At 40.7% G+C, this 17,955-nt stretch overlaps 1 protein-coding gene across 1 annotated transcript in view; it reads left to right on the forward strand.

Annotated features, from left to right (window-relative positions):
• Positions 1-17,608, forward strand: part of POT1 (protection of telomeres 1) — a 195,574-nt gene extending 177,966 nt beyond the window's left edge. Inside the window, 3 exon segments of the mRNA XM_033959136.1 lie at positions 4,050-4,144; positions 7,405-7,510; positions 16,785-17,608. Of these exon segments, the coding sequence (XP_033815027.1) occupies positions 4,050-4,144; positions 7,405-7,510; positions 16,785-16,897 (314 nt within the window). The 3' untranslated portion in view covers positions 16,898-17,608.
• Positions 17,609-17,955: the final 347 nt, after the last annotated feature.

A 17,955-nucleotide genomic window follows, 5' to 3' on the forward strand; every position in this document is an offset into this window, starting at 1 on the left:
TTTTCAACGTCTACATGTCCTCACTGGGCACGCAACTAACCCAGCTGGGGATAAAACTATTTAGTTATGTAGATGACTTTACGATTATCATCCCATTCGCTGATTCTGTCTCTGAAACTATTCCCAAAGCTTCAGAAGCCATAAACGTGATGGAGCAATGGATGACAAACTTTAGGCTTAAACTTAATTCAGAAAAAATGACATTCTTCACCACATCCACTTGACACCAAAATACCACTATGTATTAAACCGCATAGAACTTCACGGTACTGCGGTATATAAACTGTTGTTATTATTATTATTATTTCTGCTGTTAAGAAAAAAATCGTTTATGATTTAACAGCACAGGTATCTGAGAGTTCTTCATTACTCTGTAGATATTATCTCATTACAAGTCCTTATGTTTTGTTGATCTCTAAATCTGGATTTAACATGTTGTAACAAAGGATTTTTCCACATGCTAAGCCCAGATTTAATGTGGCACCTTTTTGGGGACATGCCCTTTATGGGTTTTTTTCTTAGAGTTGTGCATTAATGCAAACTGTGTAGTACTTGCAAGAGGTTAATGCAGGACCATTTTCAGCCTCCTGTTTAGAAGGTCCTGATTCTATAAACAGCACCTAACTTTTAGGCATCGGTCTGCATGGTTGTCAATCAACCACTAAGAGAGGGTGGTGGATGTCTGGAATGCGCTCCGGAGAGAGGTGGTGGAGAGGAAAACGGTGACGGAGTTCAAAAAAGCATGGGATGAACACAGAGGATCTAGAATCAGAAACTAATAGTAAATATTGAAGAACTAAGGCCAGTGCTGGGCAGACTTGCACGGTCTGTGTCTGTATATGGCCGTTTGGTTGAGGATGGACTGGGGAAGTCTTCGATGGCTGGAGCATGGGCCGGAGTGAGCTTTGACGGAGACTTCAGTAGATGGAACCTAAGCATAGTACCAGGCAGAGCTTTGGATTCTTGCCTAGAAATAGCTAAGAAGAAGAAAAAAATTTAAATTGAATCAGACTGGATGGACCCTTTGGTTCTTTATCTGCTGTCATCTACTATGTTACTTTATGGAATCATGCCTTGTAGCGCCTAGGTGTCTTTAGGCATCACTCAGCTAGGTGCCAATATTAAAACCTGGCCTAATTTACCAGCACCTATCGCACACCTAGTGATGCCTAAGTTTACCACATCTATTCTCTGCCCCTAACCACATCTACTTTTCAATTAGGTGTCATTAGGTATCAGAGGGCACCTCGACTTAGGCGTTGCTAGGCATTACATGGATATCCATGCGTAACTTTAATTGTTTTTTTAAAATTGTTTTTTAATGGCTTGGTCAATTACCATGCCAATTAGTTAATTTTTAAAAAAACATTAACTTGCGCACGGATATAGGTTAGGTATCGCTAGGCGTCTTCAATGAGGGTGCCCAGCGGCGCCGAACCTAGGCACCATTTATAGAAACAGGCCCTAAGTGTTCCTGCGTACATTCCATTAGCCAGTTAGCATGCACTACGTTTAACACACTGACTGGTTATCATTTCCACCCCCAGTCTCCACCCATGCCATGACCCCTAATTGGAAAATTCTAAAAAAAATTCACTAATAATAATAATAATAACTTTATTCTTGTATACCGCAATACCATGGAAGTTCAGTGCGGTTAACAGATGAAGAGACTGTTGAGAGGGACAGATTCTTCAAACTTTCAAAAAATAAAAGAACAAGAGGGCATTCGGAAAGGTTGAAAGGGGACAGTTTCAAAACGAATGCCAGGAAGTTCTTCTTTACCCACCTTCCAGAGGACGTAATAGAGCAGAGTACGATACTGGGGTTTAAGAAAGGATTGGACAATTTCCTTCTGGAAAAAGGGATAGAGGGGTATAGATAGAAGATTAATGCACAGGTCCTGAACCTGTTGGGCCGCCGCGTGAGCGGACTGTTGGGCACGATGGACCTCAGGTCTGACCCAGCGGAGGCATTGCTAATGTTTTTATGTTATGTCACTTCCATTATATGCAAATACCCAATACCCAATTTAATACCCAATTTAATGCACAGTTACAGGCAAATTACAACCTTTTTATATGTTTGTGCCGTAGCCTGCAACCATGCACTAACTGCAAATTAAGGGCTTAATGCCCTTTAGTAAAAGGGCCTCACGGTTTTCAGAAAAATGATATTTCTGCCTCTTTTAAAGAGAATATTACTTGGTGCAAAATGTCTTTACTAATCAGTTTTCAGGACTTATTCCAAGTGTTTTAGATGCTGCAAAGAGTAATAATTTTGAAGGTAACCACTGTAAACTGTGTTCTGCAATTTTAAACAAAATTGGGTTTTGTAATAGTCCCTCTGTGAACCTAATTACAGGATTCTTGCCGCTTAATTTGTACAAACTGAATCTGAAAGTGGGATTTTTTTTTTTTCCTTTGAACTTTCCAGCCTACCTTCTACGTCTGCTTACTTGCATTCTTTTCCTCAAGTTAATAAGTCACGTCTACATAAAAATATATTTAATTTCAAATGCCTTATATTGAAATTTCTTTGAAAAGAAACCAAATACCTTTTTCGATAAAATCAGAAAGTATTTTATTATCTCTTAATGGAGAAGAGAAATAGAATATGCTTGAACATATTTTCAGCATTTTTCTTTTTCTTTTGCCTATGAGAATTTAAATTACCACAGAACTGGAAAACATTTTAGATGGCTATATTTGACGCATGAATTAGTTGTAGCAAACTTCAGAATAAAAGCAGTTTCTTATGGTCCTGTAAAGCATCTTTTGCTTTCTCTTTATTACTTAGACCCCCTTTTACAAAGCCGCAGTAGAGGTTTCTACTGCAGGCCAGCGAGGTAAATGCTGCGACGCTCTTAGGAGTTTTCTGAGCATTGGAGCATTTACCTAGCCAGCCTGCGGTAGAAACCTCTACCACAACTTTGTAAAAGCCAGCATTATTTATTAGGATAATCATCAATACACGATACTCATGAATACATATGTAAAGAATCCTATCTGTCAGGGACTACTGCTTTAGTAATGTTAATGCAGTCATCTTCTTAGCTATTTCTAACATTCATACATTAAGTACAAATGGACTAATTGTGTGGAGTTTGTGTACCAAATGGTAAAATAGATATGCATGGCATGCTAGGCAAGTGGGGACCTCAAGGACATGTAAATTAAAGAGCAGTCTTCTCTCTTTTCTCTCTTTGTTGCCTGTTTTTATGATTTATTGTTTTATTTTTTTTATATTATCCCTTATATTAAGCTTGTGGCAGTCAGCATTTTTTACGTACCCTCTACCATAGGTAAAATAAATCCAGGTATTCAGCACCAATATTTCGATATTGGCTGCCACTAACCAGTTGTGCTTTCCCATCTAGCAGCGATATTCAGACTGTTAACTAGATAACTGTCTGGATAAAGTTAAGACAGCCTTTATAGGTTATCGGAATACTGGATAATCCCTGTCTCTGCCCAAACTCCACTCATGGACTGCCTCTGAAAGTGCCAAGGAGATAAGAGGAAATATTCAGTGATGCTATCCAGTTAGTGCTACTGCATATCTCTTTTTACCAGCACTTATCCAAGTAGGCACCACTCTTATTCAGACAACTGCCTTTGAATATCTACCCCTAAATTTTTAAATTTTATAAACTGCCTAGATAAAAAATGAATCTGGAAGGAATATAAGGGTTATAATCAACTATTATTATGGAAGGGGGCAGGGTGGTTTATAAGTTTAAAATATGTCTAAGTGGATAAATGTGTAATTTTATGTTTAAAATATGTAGTGAATTACGGAATTATGATAAATTTATAGATACTTGAATGATAAAGAATAGTTTGGGTGGGGGGTTATTGATCTATAAGAATCTTGTAATATTTTAAGTGATGTCTAGTATTTATTGTTCTTCACTTATTGAATTTATTTTAAAATGAATAAAGATTATTTTAAAAAAATAATAATAATAATTCAGAACTTAAGCCTATTATTTTTAGGATTCTAATTAGTTTTTCCAATCATCCTTTTATGAATTTCAACCTTTTTAGTGCTGGGTATTGAGCCTCTCCACCATGTCTTAATTATGAAGTTTACGCTTGATGATGGAACTGGATATTTGGATGCATACCTGTGGGATAACTCAGTAAGTTTATATGTAACAAAATCTCACTAGTCCAGAAAAATCAGTAACGTCAGTTTCTGTTCCGAGTGCCAACAAAAGAGACCCATTACTTACTTGTGTGACTAAAACCAATGTGGTCCTAGAAGGGCAGGCTCTGTGCTGTTCTGGCTGGAGATATTAAGTCCAGCTCCAAGAAACTGCTCACAAATTCTTGACACACGTTGAAGAATTCAACATGGTTATACCTTGTCAAAGAAAACTTGAACTTCTTTGGTGTTTCATTCCAAGCATAGGCACAAGATTTGAGCCAGGTCTCGTTCCCAATTGAAATGTGAAAAAGGATTTCAAAGTCTAGTGTGCCAAGGGCCAAAGACAGCAACAATTTCATTTTGAGGGATAGTATTGTTGTCAATGCAGGAACTCGATATACTCGACAAACTAGATGTGACAGGAGTTCTGCTTACTCTGAAGAGAGCATTCCTGGAGGTTAGGTCAGCCTCCTATGTTGAAGCCACTCGGCAGTGTTCTCGGCAAAACCTTAGTTTGTTCTTGAAAGAGCCATCAGGGATGGAAAGTCTCCTGTTGAACATCTGCATTGTTCAGCACAGAAAGCTGATTTTCACCAGTGTTTAGTGGAGACGCTATTGGCATTAAGATTCTAGCACCTACAAGGGAGCAATGTTTTTTTTAATTTATTGCAAATATTTTAATGTACATTCAACAGTTGCTTATTGAATGAAAGAAATAACACAAAATTATTGTCACAATGTATAAGGAAATAAGAAAATAATTACTTTAACCCATAAAATTTGGGATCCAAGAGTTAGGAAAATATATCAAGGAAAATATTATTTAATACAGAATGTAAGAGAAAGTATTGCTAGAATAGCCAACTAGAGTTCAGGTAGTACATTAAATAAACACAGATACAGGTATATTGGTTATGTCTTGAGCTTGCAAAAATTCCTAAGGGAGCAATTCTATAAGTGGATCAGTGGTGTAGCGAGGGTGAGAGGTGCCTGGGGCAGTGGCGCCTCTCCCCTACTCTCGTCTCTGCCCCCCCGATCCTTCCTGATCCCGCCTGCTGTGCACCCCCCCCCCCTTCTCTTCCCTTCCCTTGTTCCTCAAGGTAGTCAACATCGTGCTTCTTGCGACCCCGTTGGCTCTCCCTCTGATGTCACTTCCTATGTGCGGCACCTGGAAGTGACATCAGCGGGAGAGCCGATGGGGTCGCGTAAAGCACGTTGTTGACCCCTGCGAGCAATAACTTCAACTAGAGGTATGGAGGAAGGAAAGAGGGGTGCGCATATGGAGGGGAGGAATGGGAAGAAGTTGGGGGCAGAGAGGAGGGGTGCCGGTGCCCCCACCAGCATGGCGCCCAGGACGGACCACCCCCTCCCCCCCTTTACTACACCACTAAACTGGATGCCTCCATTTAGGTGCCCTGAGGATAGTGCTTGTAACTTTTAAGCACCTGCATTTACATCAGCCACTGAGCTTGTATAAATGTGGGAAGCTAAATGTGGCAGAGACATGTGTAACTTATACCATTCCTTATATATGTAAGTCGGAGCCCTGCCTATGTGTACACACCCTTTTGCAAATACTTACGATAGCCACAGAGAAATATTCCCAAGTTACAGAGCATATCTTTATTTTGTGATAAACTGTCATTGCTGATTATTTATCTACTTGAAATATTAGTTAATAAAGAATGCATAGATCAATGTACTTCGCTATCACAGTGCTAGAGTTAAGTCATCAATCACCCATGGTCTTATTGAAATTGTTTTCTCAATTGGAGTTCATTTAAACTTAGCCTTTCTCCTGAACAGAGACAGTGACACTGTGGCCGCAGTGGTAGAGGTAATATAGAGCAGTGGTTCCCAACCCTGTCTTGGGGAAACGACAGTCAGTTGGATTTTCAGGATATCCACAATGAATATTCATGAGAGAAATTTGCAAGCAGCGGAGGTACAGTAGTAGCATGGAAATCTCCCATGAATATTCATTGCTGATATCTTGAAATTCTTACTGGCTGGGGGGGTCCCCAGGACTGATTTGGGAACCATTGATTTAGAGTAATCAGGCATCATCCTGATCCATGTTGAAAATGCTGTGCCTTATGACCTTTATCATGCATGTGATTGCTATGGCACACCTTCATATGATCAAGCCCAGTGTTTTTGAAGCTTCCGTTGAATTAAGCAACGCACATACATTTGTTTTACTGAAGAGCTCAAAGACTCTTGTCTTGGTGGCTGTCTCATTCCATTTTGATAGTGATTACCTTCTAGATTTTCCCTGATCAAATAATTCTCCATGGATAGAGCTTCACATTAGGATCCCTGGTCTCCATTCTTACATCTCTGGGGGAGCAGTAGAAGGATACCAGAATTAAAAAATCAGATTACACCTATATGAGGAACAGGTTCAGATCTGTGACAGGAAGCATTCGAGTTATGGTAATAGACAGTCTCTCGTGAAGTAATTCTTAGAGTCTAAGGACAATAAGAATTCAAGTTTCAAGTATATTTGTTTTTGATATACCGCTTTAAAATACAAAGTGATTTACAATTATACAGAAATTATAAAAAAATATAAAAGTGGTAGCTAACAGACTTACATAAACAATACAGACATAACATGCTATGTAATGGTGGATGGGGAGGATACATTGCATAAAACTAAAAAGAAAGGGAAGAACGAGAAGGGTAAGGGAGTCTTTAATGTTAAGCCAATTGTCTGATTCTCATAAGCGAAAAGCATAAGCATCTTTGAAAAGAAATGTTTTAAGGCTGGATTTAAAGTCTACGAGGCTAGTTTCTTGTCTCATAGCCAGAGGTAGGACATTCCACAATGTGGGAGCTATTACTGAGAAGATTGTTTTGCGTGTTGTATCATAAAACAACTGTTGAACGGAAGGAACTGCAAGAACATGTTGTTGAGAAGGGTGTAGGGACTGCAGAGATTTCGTAGGGATCAGCAATCTGTCCATGAATGAGGGAATATGACTGGATTGAATGAGTCAGACCGAAGATCCATTTAGCCTAATATCCTGCTCTCAACAGTGGCCAATCGAGGTCACAAGTACCTGGCAGAAACCCAAAGAGTACCAAGATTCCATGGCACCAACCTTAGCAGTTATGGACTTTTCCTCCAGGAATTATGTCCTCCTCAGAACAGAAATCTGAAACATTTTAGAGTGGTGCATGAGATTTACATTCTGTTATGAATATACTTGATGTGCTCTCTTATCCCTTATCTTCTGTTCCTCTCAGGAAACTTTTTTCCAAATTCCTGCTTCTGAGATCCTAATGGATGAAACCCTTCAGGAGAAGCTACAGAAGATCATGGCAGTGTTATGCCCTTCAAGGCAAAACCTAAGTAGGTTGCTACATTTATACGAGTACTTAATGCTATATGAAATAAAATGCAACAAATCCGGGATTTTTTCTACAGATGTTTATATTTATATATAACACCAATACATTTGTATTTTTAAACTTAAATTTTTGTTGTAGGTACAATTATATTTTGGCCTAATATTCAGAAGCACTTATTTGATTAGTAGCACCTGCCACCTTGATAAGTGCCACTAAGCAGGGCCAGACAACAATTTTCAAAAGCATTATCTGGATACTGCCACAAAAAGTAATTAGAGACCCCTTAGAACTGACCATGGAGTTACCCAGTTAGCAGCAGTATTCAGTCTGTTAATGGATAAGATTAGGACTGCAAAAACGTTATCCTGACTATGATAGCAGGCTGAATATCTCTGTCAAATATGTCAAAAACAGTAGCATGTTGTGTTTCTGGTGACAAGGAAACAGCACAACTAGATCTTTCACTATACCATCAGCGTATAGAGATAGTATTAAGTATTTGGGAATTATAATTGATTGTCATTTGAATTTTGAGAAGCAGGTTTCATCTACAGTTGCGAAAGGATTTGGGGTATTAAGACAACTTAGAGCTATTTGAGATTTCCTGGTGAGAAATTGTTACATATTTTAATCCATGCTTTTGTTCTCGTAAATTAGATTACACTTCTCCCTCGTTATTCGCGGGGGATACGGGCAGATCTGGACCTCGAATGGCGAAAAACTGCGATTATCCGGCTCTGACCCACCCCCACCTCCCTGCCGCTTCCCGGCCTTACCTGGAGGTCTAGAGGGCTTTCGGGGCAGGAGCGATCTTCCTAAGCTCCTGCCCCGTGCAGATCGCCATGAGGAAATGGCTGCTGTGAGTTCCCGTAGTCTCTTGAGACTACGACGGGAACTCCCTACAACCATTTCCTCATGGCGAACTGCACGGGGCAGGAGCGTAGGAAGATCGCTCCTGCCCCGAAAGCCCGCTAGACCACCAGGTAAGGCCGGGAAGGCGGCAGGGAGGTAAAAAATATTTTTTTTTAATTTTCCCCCTCCCCAGAAAAAAATTGCGATTCTGTGAAATCGCGAGTGCAGAAACCGCAAATGGGGAGGGGGAAGTGTATGGCAACTTGGTATATGCGTGAATAACAGTTGGACAACTGAAATGTTTACAAACATTACAAAATGCGGCAATTCGGCTGTTAGGTCGTGCACATCTATGATCATGTAACTCCATTATATCTGAAATTCCATTGGTTACCAGTGGAATTTAGAATTAAATTTAAAATCCTGATGCTGGCACATAGGGCATTATTTGAGTTACAACCATTATGAGCTCCTTTTACAAAGCCGTTCTAGCTGCTACCGCCTCCTTTTGAACAGGTGGTAGATTTTTGGCTAGCGCACCTTTGTAAAAAGGAGCCCTATATCTTTCTAATCTAGTGTTATTTTACACACCTAGTCGCTCGTTGAGATCTTTACATGTCAATAGAGTAGCTGTTCCCCATATCTGAAAGGCTCACCTTGCCTCAATCAGAAATGGTGTATTTTTCTATTTAGTTCCAATATTGTGCAACAATTTATCAGTAGAGTTAAGGAAGGAAGAATTATTTCAAAATTATAAGAGACATCTAAAAGCACTTTTTTTTTAAATGGCTTTCTCAAATTGAATAATGGAATGGGGACCGCAATCTGCATTAAGTTGTACTGATTCATGTTGATTTGGATTTATTTATTTCATATAAAGTTTTAGTGAAAATGTTTTAAGAAATGTTAATTTCTTTCCTTTCTCATTTTCTAATGGAGTTCCTTTCTTAAATATGTTTAAGTTGTGATGTAAACCGCTTTGATCCTTTTTTGCTTTATAGGCGGTATAGAGATTTTAATAAACATATTCAGCCACTGTGGCTGGCATAAAAAAAAGACTGCCCTGACTGAATATTGGCCTGACTATATATTGCATGTTAAATAGTCTGCATCAAAGGTTATTTAAGATCATAGCAAAATGAGACCAGTGTTTACTCACCCTAAAGTTGGGAGATTTTTACCTTGTTGAGGTCAGGCTCATTGAGACTTCCTACCCAGTTCAATTTCTTTACTAGCATTGTGGTTGGGGGAAATGCCAAAATAAAATAAATGATCCCAATAAAATATTCATTTGTGTAGATTAATATATCAAAGTATAAAGCAGCTCGGCATCATTTGGAATTTCAGAGACGTGGTATAGACTGCTTAATAGAACAATCATTGACATTAAACAAAATTCCTTCTCTATTTCACACAGAACCTAAGAAAGCAGTCTTTTAAAGCAGATACCCTTCCAAATTTGTCATCCTGAAATAACCACTTACCTGTTCTGTAATGTTTAGTAAAGGCATGCTATGAATGAAGCGCTAAGCTATGGCTGTGCATCTTTTCCACAAATACATGTGCCTTTCCTGTTCAGGCAGCAGCTACCAATCTTGTACAATGAGAATTAATAAATGAAGGAGCAGTCTTTTAGTTGTTTTGTGTGCATCTGAATTTCATCTAATCCAGTGTTTTTCAATCTTTTTTGGGCAAAGGCACACTTGTTTCATGGAAAAAATCACAAGGCACACCACCATTAGAAAATGTTAAAAAATTTAACTCTGTGCCTATATTGACTATATATAAAGTAATTCTCTTGAATAGGAATCAAATAAACACAAGGAAAGTATTTTATAATTACTTTATTATGAAATATTAAGTAAACAGAATAGTGAAAAATTATAAAATACTTTATTCAGTGCGAAACCTGGGCCTGTTTGGCTGAACACAAAGCTGATATTCTGGCTGGAATCGAAGAAAGACACACACGTAGCTCTTCGTCAACAGTCGTTCCCTTCACCGCCCCGTCACCGTCACCGCCATCCCTTTCACCGCCCCGTCACCGCCACTGCCATCCCATTCACCGCCCCGTCACCATCCCCGCTGCATCCATATAAGCCTTAGTACTGTAATATTTAGCTTATTCCTTTCTTATAAATCAAAGTTCTTGCTGCTGAACTAGAGAAAGAGATGTTCAGCTGGCAGGGCTTTGTTTATAAATTTTTATCAACACAACTAATATACTATTTTATCCTAAAGCAAAAAAATAAATAAATAAATATAATTTTTTTTTCTACCTTTGTTGTCTGGTTTCTGCTTTCCACATCTTCTCATTCAATTCCTTCCATCCACTGTGTGTCTTCTCTCTACGTCTTCCATTTGCTGTTACTGTGCCTCTCCCTTAATCCCCCCCCCCCCCAATTGGTCTAGCACCCATCTTCTTCCCTCCGCTCCCCCATAGTCTGGCATCTGTCTTCTTCCCACTCTGTCTTCCACATTTCCCTTCGGGGTCTGTTCCTCTCCACTCTCCTTCAATGTCTGTTCTATTCCTTTCCACCACCACCCTTCCCTCCCTCCTTTACCATCTGTTCCTTTCTACTACCCTTCAGCTCCTCTCACGTGGCTTATCTATCTACCTTCCTCCCTCTTATTTTCATGGCACGTTACAATGTAATTTGTGCAAGCCACTGGAGCCTGCGAGCTCGGTCCCTGTCCCATCCCCACAAACCATCTCGCTTCTGTGCTCCTATTTTCTCCATTTCTAATATCTCCCCTATGTATCTGTCATTGCCCCTCCCTGTGTCCATATACCATCCCCATGGCATGTCCCCTTTATGTCTCTGTCCCTATGCCCCATGCACATAATTTCCCCTCTTTCTGTTACCTTCCTGTGTCCAGATTTCCCCTATCTTCCTCTTCCATACCAGTGTGTCTCTTCTTTTCAACCCCATCTAGCTTTTTTCCCTCTTTCTTCCCCCCCCCTGCTTCTAGCATCTGGCTCACCTGCCTGTCCTTCCCTTTCTTTCCTGCTGTGGGTTTTTCTTTCCGTCTTCATCCCCTTGGCCCAGAATCCTTTTCCCTTTCACTCCCTCCTTCCAATTTGAGCCAGGAACACGAGCGACCGCACGGTCCCCGCAGCCACCACTCGCCTGCCCAATCAATCCTACTGTTTAGCCAGCTCTCTCCCTTCGCCTCACCTTAGTTTGTAGGTTTTGTTTTTCAGCGACATGCACGCTTTCCCAAAGAGCCGCGCATGCGCGGCTGCTCAGTGTTCAATCTTCTGCTCTGCTGCAACTTCCTGTTTCCGGTTGCGTCAGAGCAGAAGATCGAAACTGAACAGCAGCGGGGACCGGGGGAGTCTCATGGGAGCGCGTGCGGGACCCGGCCTGAGGCCTAATCAGTGTCTGCACCGTACGGCACACCAGGCAACATCTCTCGGCACACTAGTGTGCCGTGGAACAGCGGTTGAAAAACACTGATCTAATCTATTGAGAAACCGATGATTTGGAGGCCTATAGACTTATTTTTCTTGCAGGTGCAGGCTGAGAGTTAATGGAATGATGATTGACTCTGAGAGTATTTCTATTTCAGCTGAGTAATTTTGTTTCCAGCATTAATGAATTCTTGCCAGCAACTCAGCCTGTAATCATGTGTATTCAGAAAAGCAATACAAATATACATCAATATATTATGTAACACTTTAGAAGGCACATTTCAAAAGTTTTCTGCCCCACTACCTCGGGGTTCACCATCTTTCCGTTTCTCTTCCCAACTACCCTCCTAGCCAGTATCTCCATCCCTTGTGTCCAACTTCTCTCTCTTTCTGTTCCTTGCCTCTCTCCCTTCATCCCATTACCCACCATCTCTCTCCCTCTCCTCTTTTATTTCTTCCCCACTCCACCCCACTCTCCCTCCAAGCAAACATATTTCCTTTCTTTTTAACCTCTCTTTCTATCCCTCCCTTCCTTTGATCAGCATTTCCTCTCTTGCTCCTCTCCATTGACCATCTTCCCCTTTCCTACCTGCTTTCCCCTCCCACATGTCCAGGATCCACTCTGTGTCCTTACTTCCTCTCTCCATGCTTATGATCTCCCTTTGTCATTCTTCACCCACCCCTGATCTAGCATTTTCTTGGTCACTCTGTTCCCTGCCGTATCCAGTATCCCCATTTGTGTCCCTAAATGTCTATATCCTTATTCTCCCCTCACTCCTCCTCAGTCCGGCACATGCACGTCTGGATCCCTCCTTCTCTCCCTCTGGATACTTCTACACCAGGGCCCGCCCCCATCCTGAAGGCCTTCATGTTTTCCCCCCTTCTTCCCGGTCTCACCTTCATATTTAGCCTGCTGTTCCTACCCTCCCTCCATCCCAGCTTCCTTCCACTGTGTCCGGGTTTTGAATAGCTTCCAGCTAGGAGCGATGTCAGTATGGCATCTGCGCATGCAAGGATGCAACGCGGTGACATCTCACGCATGCGCAGATGCCCTCCCGACAAGTGAACAGGTTGAGGGGGTGGGGCTGGGGGGCAGAACGGGGCGTGACCCGGGTGGAATTGGTTGGAGATGGCAGCGGGGCCATGGGCCCAGATTTTTGGGCTCCTTTTACTAAGGTGCGTTAGCGTTTTTGGCGCATGCAGGAAATTTCCGTGCGCTACGCTTCTTGAACTAATGCCAGATCAATGCTGGCGTTAAGGTCTAGCACGCGCGGCAATGTAGCGTGCGCTATTCTGCACGTTAAAGCCCTAACGCGGCTTAGTAAAAGGAGCCCTTAGTTCCAGAAAATCTGGTAACCCTATATTTTACAGAAGTTTTTGCCTTGTAGATAGTACCACTGTAAATTCAAATAGCATTTATCAATACTGTATAGTGACTGCTGCTACGTGGATAACTGATTTTGAATATTGAGCTTGGTTTGGTCTATTTATACTCGTATATGGCCCACCCATTTCAGTTCCTGAATGGGTTAAAATTCACCATAAAATTAGTCTTTGATTCTTAACTTCTTGGGTCATTCACGGCATCTTTCCTCCCTTAATCCCACTATCTTATAACTCCTCGAGTCCTGACTCTACCAGACCCGCCCAAAGGTATAAACTATCCTTCCCCTCTCTACACGGTATTCGCTTTGCAGGCAAACTGGGAAAATCCCTTCTCTTCAGAATCAAAGAACTTTGGAACGACCTTACTACCCCGCTGCGGAACCTGTGCTCCCTCCAATTATTCCGCAAGCAACTGAAAACCTGGCTTTTCACTAAAATGTAATTCTATCCCCCCTTACTCTTCTCTTCTATATATAAGTTCATGTAAACCTTTTTTTTCCTTCTCTTCCTATATTTTAAGTTCTTGTAAACCGTGCCGAGCTCCACATCCGTGGAGATGATGCAGTATATAAACTTAAGGTTTAGTTTAGAATGTGGCATGAGAGATTTTCCTTTGCTCCCTATGAATTAGGTCTTTCATATTGGTTTTTGCCTATTTGATTAGGTATGCATGTGCCTTCTTTTTAAACTTAAATCGCTGTGATGTTTTGTGGTTTGAAAGATGGTAAAAAAATTATTTTATAATAACTTCATTTGCTTTTTCGTTTGAAATCTATGCTTTCTTCCTTTGATTTTCAGTCTGTGGTATAGGGGTTGGTGCTTTTCAGACTTGACTACTGAAGTGCACTATATCTTAGCATCTCAAGTGCCAGATGTAGGGGTGTTGCAGATGGTCCAAAACGCTGCTGCACGTCTGGTTGCAGGTGTACCTAGGTCTGCTCATATAACCCCAGTGCTTTGCCAACTCCATTGGCTGCCAGTTTTGTATAGGATACAGTACAACGTATTGTCTATTGTCAGCCAAGCTCTATATGCACCTGCTCCACAGTATTTAAACAATCTTTGATTGTGTATTGTCCATTCGGAGAGTGCTTTGTTGTTGTCGCAGGATAAGATGTTGAAAGCTCATGCTTATACCAGGGCTGCTTCTGTTGCCGTTGCATTGCAAGAGCAAAGCTGTGGAATGGTCTTTCTGGCCATTTGTGGTTGTGTGCTAATAGATAGAACGTTAAAAAAATGATTGAAGATCCATCTTTTTGCAACTACATTTTTGCTACCTATGTAATTGAGAGATGGAATGATGAATGATTGTTTAAGGTGCTGCAGAGATTCTTTTTTTTTTTTTTTTTTGTAATTATGTTTTTGTTTGTACTTGTGATTTACATTATGTATGGTCATTTGTAAACCGCCTAGGTATAGGCGAAGGGGACAACAGGCACGAGGGGGCATTCGGAGAAACTGAAGGGAGATAGGTTCAAAACGAATGCAAGGAAGTTTTTTTTTCACCCAGAGGGTCGTGGACACTTGGAATGCGCTACCGGAGGAAGTGATCAGGCAGAGTATGGTACAGGGATTCAAACAGAGACTGGATGGATTCCTGAGGGATAAAGGGATCGTGGGATACTGAGAAAGCTAACCAGAAAATAAATGTAGAAACCCAACCAGGTCGTGCAGGTGCAAGACTGGAGGGCTAGGACTTTGATAGGAAGATAGGACTCAATTAGGAAACCAAGGAGGCATGGGGGCCCCTTCTGGTGATTTAGACAGGTCGTGAACTGTTTGGGCCGCCGCGGGAGCGGACTGCTGGGCAGGATGGACCTATGGTCTGACCCGGCGGAGGCACTGCTTATGTTCTTATGTTCTTATGTATAGGCGGTGTATAAAGTTTTAAAAGAAATGAAAATCATCATAGTATAGTCTGTGATGGGGAGCTTTTGGACCCTAATTGCTTAGGTGTAAGTTTGAGGGGTTGTCTAATTTCGCTTATTGAGTTTTTATATATATTTGTTCTGGTAGTATTTCTCGGGATGTTTATTTTCTTGTGAAAAATATTATCTTTCATATTACCGTAATTTATCCACTGTTTACAGTGATATTTTTTTGTTTATAACAAGGAAACAAAACACAACTGCAGGAAAATGGACAGGGTGCAGGAATTTATTAAGTTAACAAAAAATTAAAACAAATACATAAGCAACATAAAATACATCCAAAGAGCTGGTCCTGATATTCATGTGGACCGGACCCGACACGGTCAGTGTTTTGAACAAACACTTCTTCCTCAGGGGCCCCAAATGTTGACAATTAGGGCTCCTTTTATCAAGGCGCACTACGGGAATTAGCGCGTCAGACATTTCATCACGTGCTAACCCCCGCGGTAGCCTAAACTCCTAACGCTTCGTCAATGGAGGCGTTAGGCACTAGCACAGCAGGTGGTTTAACGCGCGGTATTCCGCGCGTTAAACCGCTACCGCGCCTTTGTAAAAGGACCCCTTAGAGCAGGGATAGGGAACTCCGGTCCTCAAGAGCCGTATTCCAGTCGGGTTTTCAGGATTTCCCCAATGAATATGCATTGAAAGCAGTGCATGCGAATAGATCTCATGCATATTCATTGGGGAAATCCTGAAAACCCGACTGGAATACGGCTCTCGAGGACCGGAGTTCCCTACCCCTGCCTTAGAGTATCAGAAAACCTTATACAGGAGATTTTCACGCTTAGGGCTCCTTTTACTAAGCAGCGCGGTACAATGCCACGCGCGCTAGACGCTAACACCTCCATAGAGCTGGCGTTAGTTTTTCCGCGCAGCGCAGGGGTTAGCGCGCGCTAAAAACGCTAGCGCAGCTTAGTAAAAGGAGCCCTAAACGTGAAAATCTCCTGTATAAGGTTTTCTTATACTCTAATTGTCAATATTTGGGGCCCCTGAGGAAAAAGTGTTTCTTCACAACACAGACCATGTCGGGTCCGGTCCACATGAATATCAGGACAAGCTCTTTGGATGTATTTTATGTTGCTTATGTATTTGTTTTAATTTTTTTTAACTTAATAAATTTCTGCACCCTGTCCATTTTCCTGCAGTTGTGTTTTGTTTTCTTGTTGTGCACCTTCACTGCAGGCCTTGTTGGTTCTTTTTTGTTTTGTTTTTATTTTTTTGTTTATAAAATGGAGAAGCCGTCTATTAAAATAAATGAATAAATATTTATTTTTCAAAATATAGCAATTTTATCGCCTTTAGTACCTCTGGCTATATGTTATAGTCCCACTTTATGAAAATTAATGGTACTCTGTTTAACTTTATGTTGCACAGTGTCATGAAGAAAGCACTTTTCTTTTTAGATAACCAGCCACTATCATGCTTAACATCCTGCAGTCCTGGCTGTCAATATTCATGCAATTTCCTATATGTACTCTGATCCTTTAGGCCAGGGGTCCCTGTATGTCAGGGCCAAATCCAGTCGGGTTTACAGGATTTCCCCAATGAATATGCATGAGATCTATGTGCATGCACTGCTTTCAAAGCATATTCATTGGGGAAATCCTATAAACCCGACTTTGGGGACCCTTGCTTTAGGCTTTGAAATACATTTCTGACTACAAATGGAATTTTCTTTTTTTTTTTTGTAGGTGATCACCCGTGGTTGGAATGTTGCATCAAGTCATACAATGCAAAAGATGGAATGAAATCCCAAATTTGTTATCAGATTTTTGACACAATGGTGGTTGAAAATATCTCATAGTTTGAGCCATCATTGGGGAAAAATACAAGTGGCATCATGAGAAAATGAAGACAGACGGCTTATTGCATCCTGAGAAAACTCAACTGTGAAGATAAAACACTATGATCCATTTTGTAAAACATTTTTATATGTATTTTATAGTGAAAACAGGGCTGTCCCAAGAGTAAGGCAGTTTGAGCTGACCACCCTGGTCCAAAGTGTCAGTGGTCTTCAGCGTGATTGTCTCTTCCAAAGAGTATCATCCCACCCCCACCCCACCCCCCAAAAAAACCAAAAAACCACTCCATCCAAACTCAGCACTCATAGATTCAGCAGGAAAGCATCACTTCTTACTTTCATTGCTTCTTCCTCTGTCAATTTCAGTCTAAAGGGTGAACTAAACAGAACCCTGTGGTCTTGCAAGATCCAGTAGCACCATGCATTTGGATTGCAGACACAAATAAGAAATGGATCTTGCCTATGAGAAGACAGGAGGAGAAATGCATGCGAACATAGAGGTTGATTTTTTCCCAGGACACTGCCCCTCTCTAGTATTGGTTCTCCTGAGAAAAATCCTATTGGCAGCATTTTTATATTAAATCAATGTGTAAACCTTTCCTCACGGTATGTTTTAGTACCTGAAAGAAAGTTTATTATGTTGTGTTTACATCTTTTAATAATTGATTTTTTTATACATCTGCACAATATAATAAAGATGTGTCAAAACTATTATACATTTTCTTGTTCATTATGCACTGTAGCAGTTTATTAGTGAATAAACAGTATAACAAATATTATCTCACAATATCTGAACCTGTTGGAAAGTATGGGACAAATTTAAGAATTCTGAATCTTCAGAAATGCACTTAATTGTGAGTTTGCAGGTGCAAAAATTAATTACATAAAAATTTAAGGTCTGTAAAATAGTATTTTTATATAGTTCAAAATTTATGCACATAAGCAATTAAGAGGGCAAGAATGAGTGGAGCTGCATTACACCATATCCCAGGGTAATTTTAACTCACTTTCATTATTGCCTCCTTAAAATTACTTTGGGCTCTTTTGCTAAAGCTTAGGAA

Source organism: Geotrypetes seraphini, chromosome 9 (genome assembly GCF_902459505.1).
Source record: "Geotrypetes seraphini chromosome 9, aGeoSer1.1, whole genome shotgun sequence".
In the NCBI taxonomy this organism is placed as follows: Eukaryota; Metazoa; Chordata; class Amphibia; order Gymnophiona; family Dermophiidae; genus Geotrypetes; species Geotrypetes seraphini.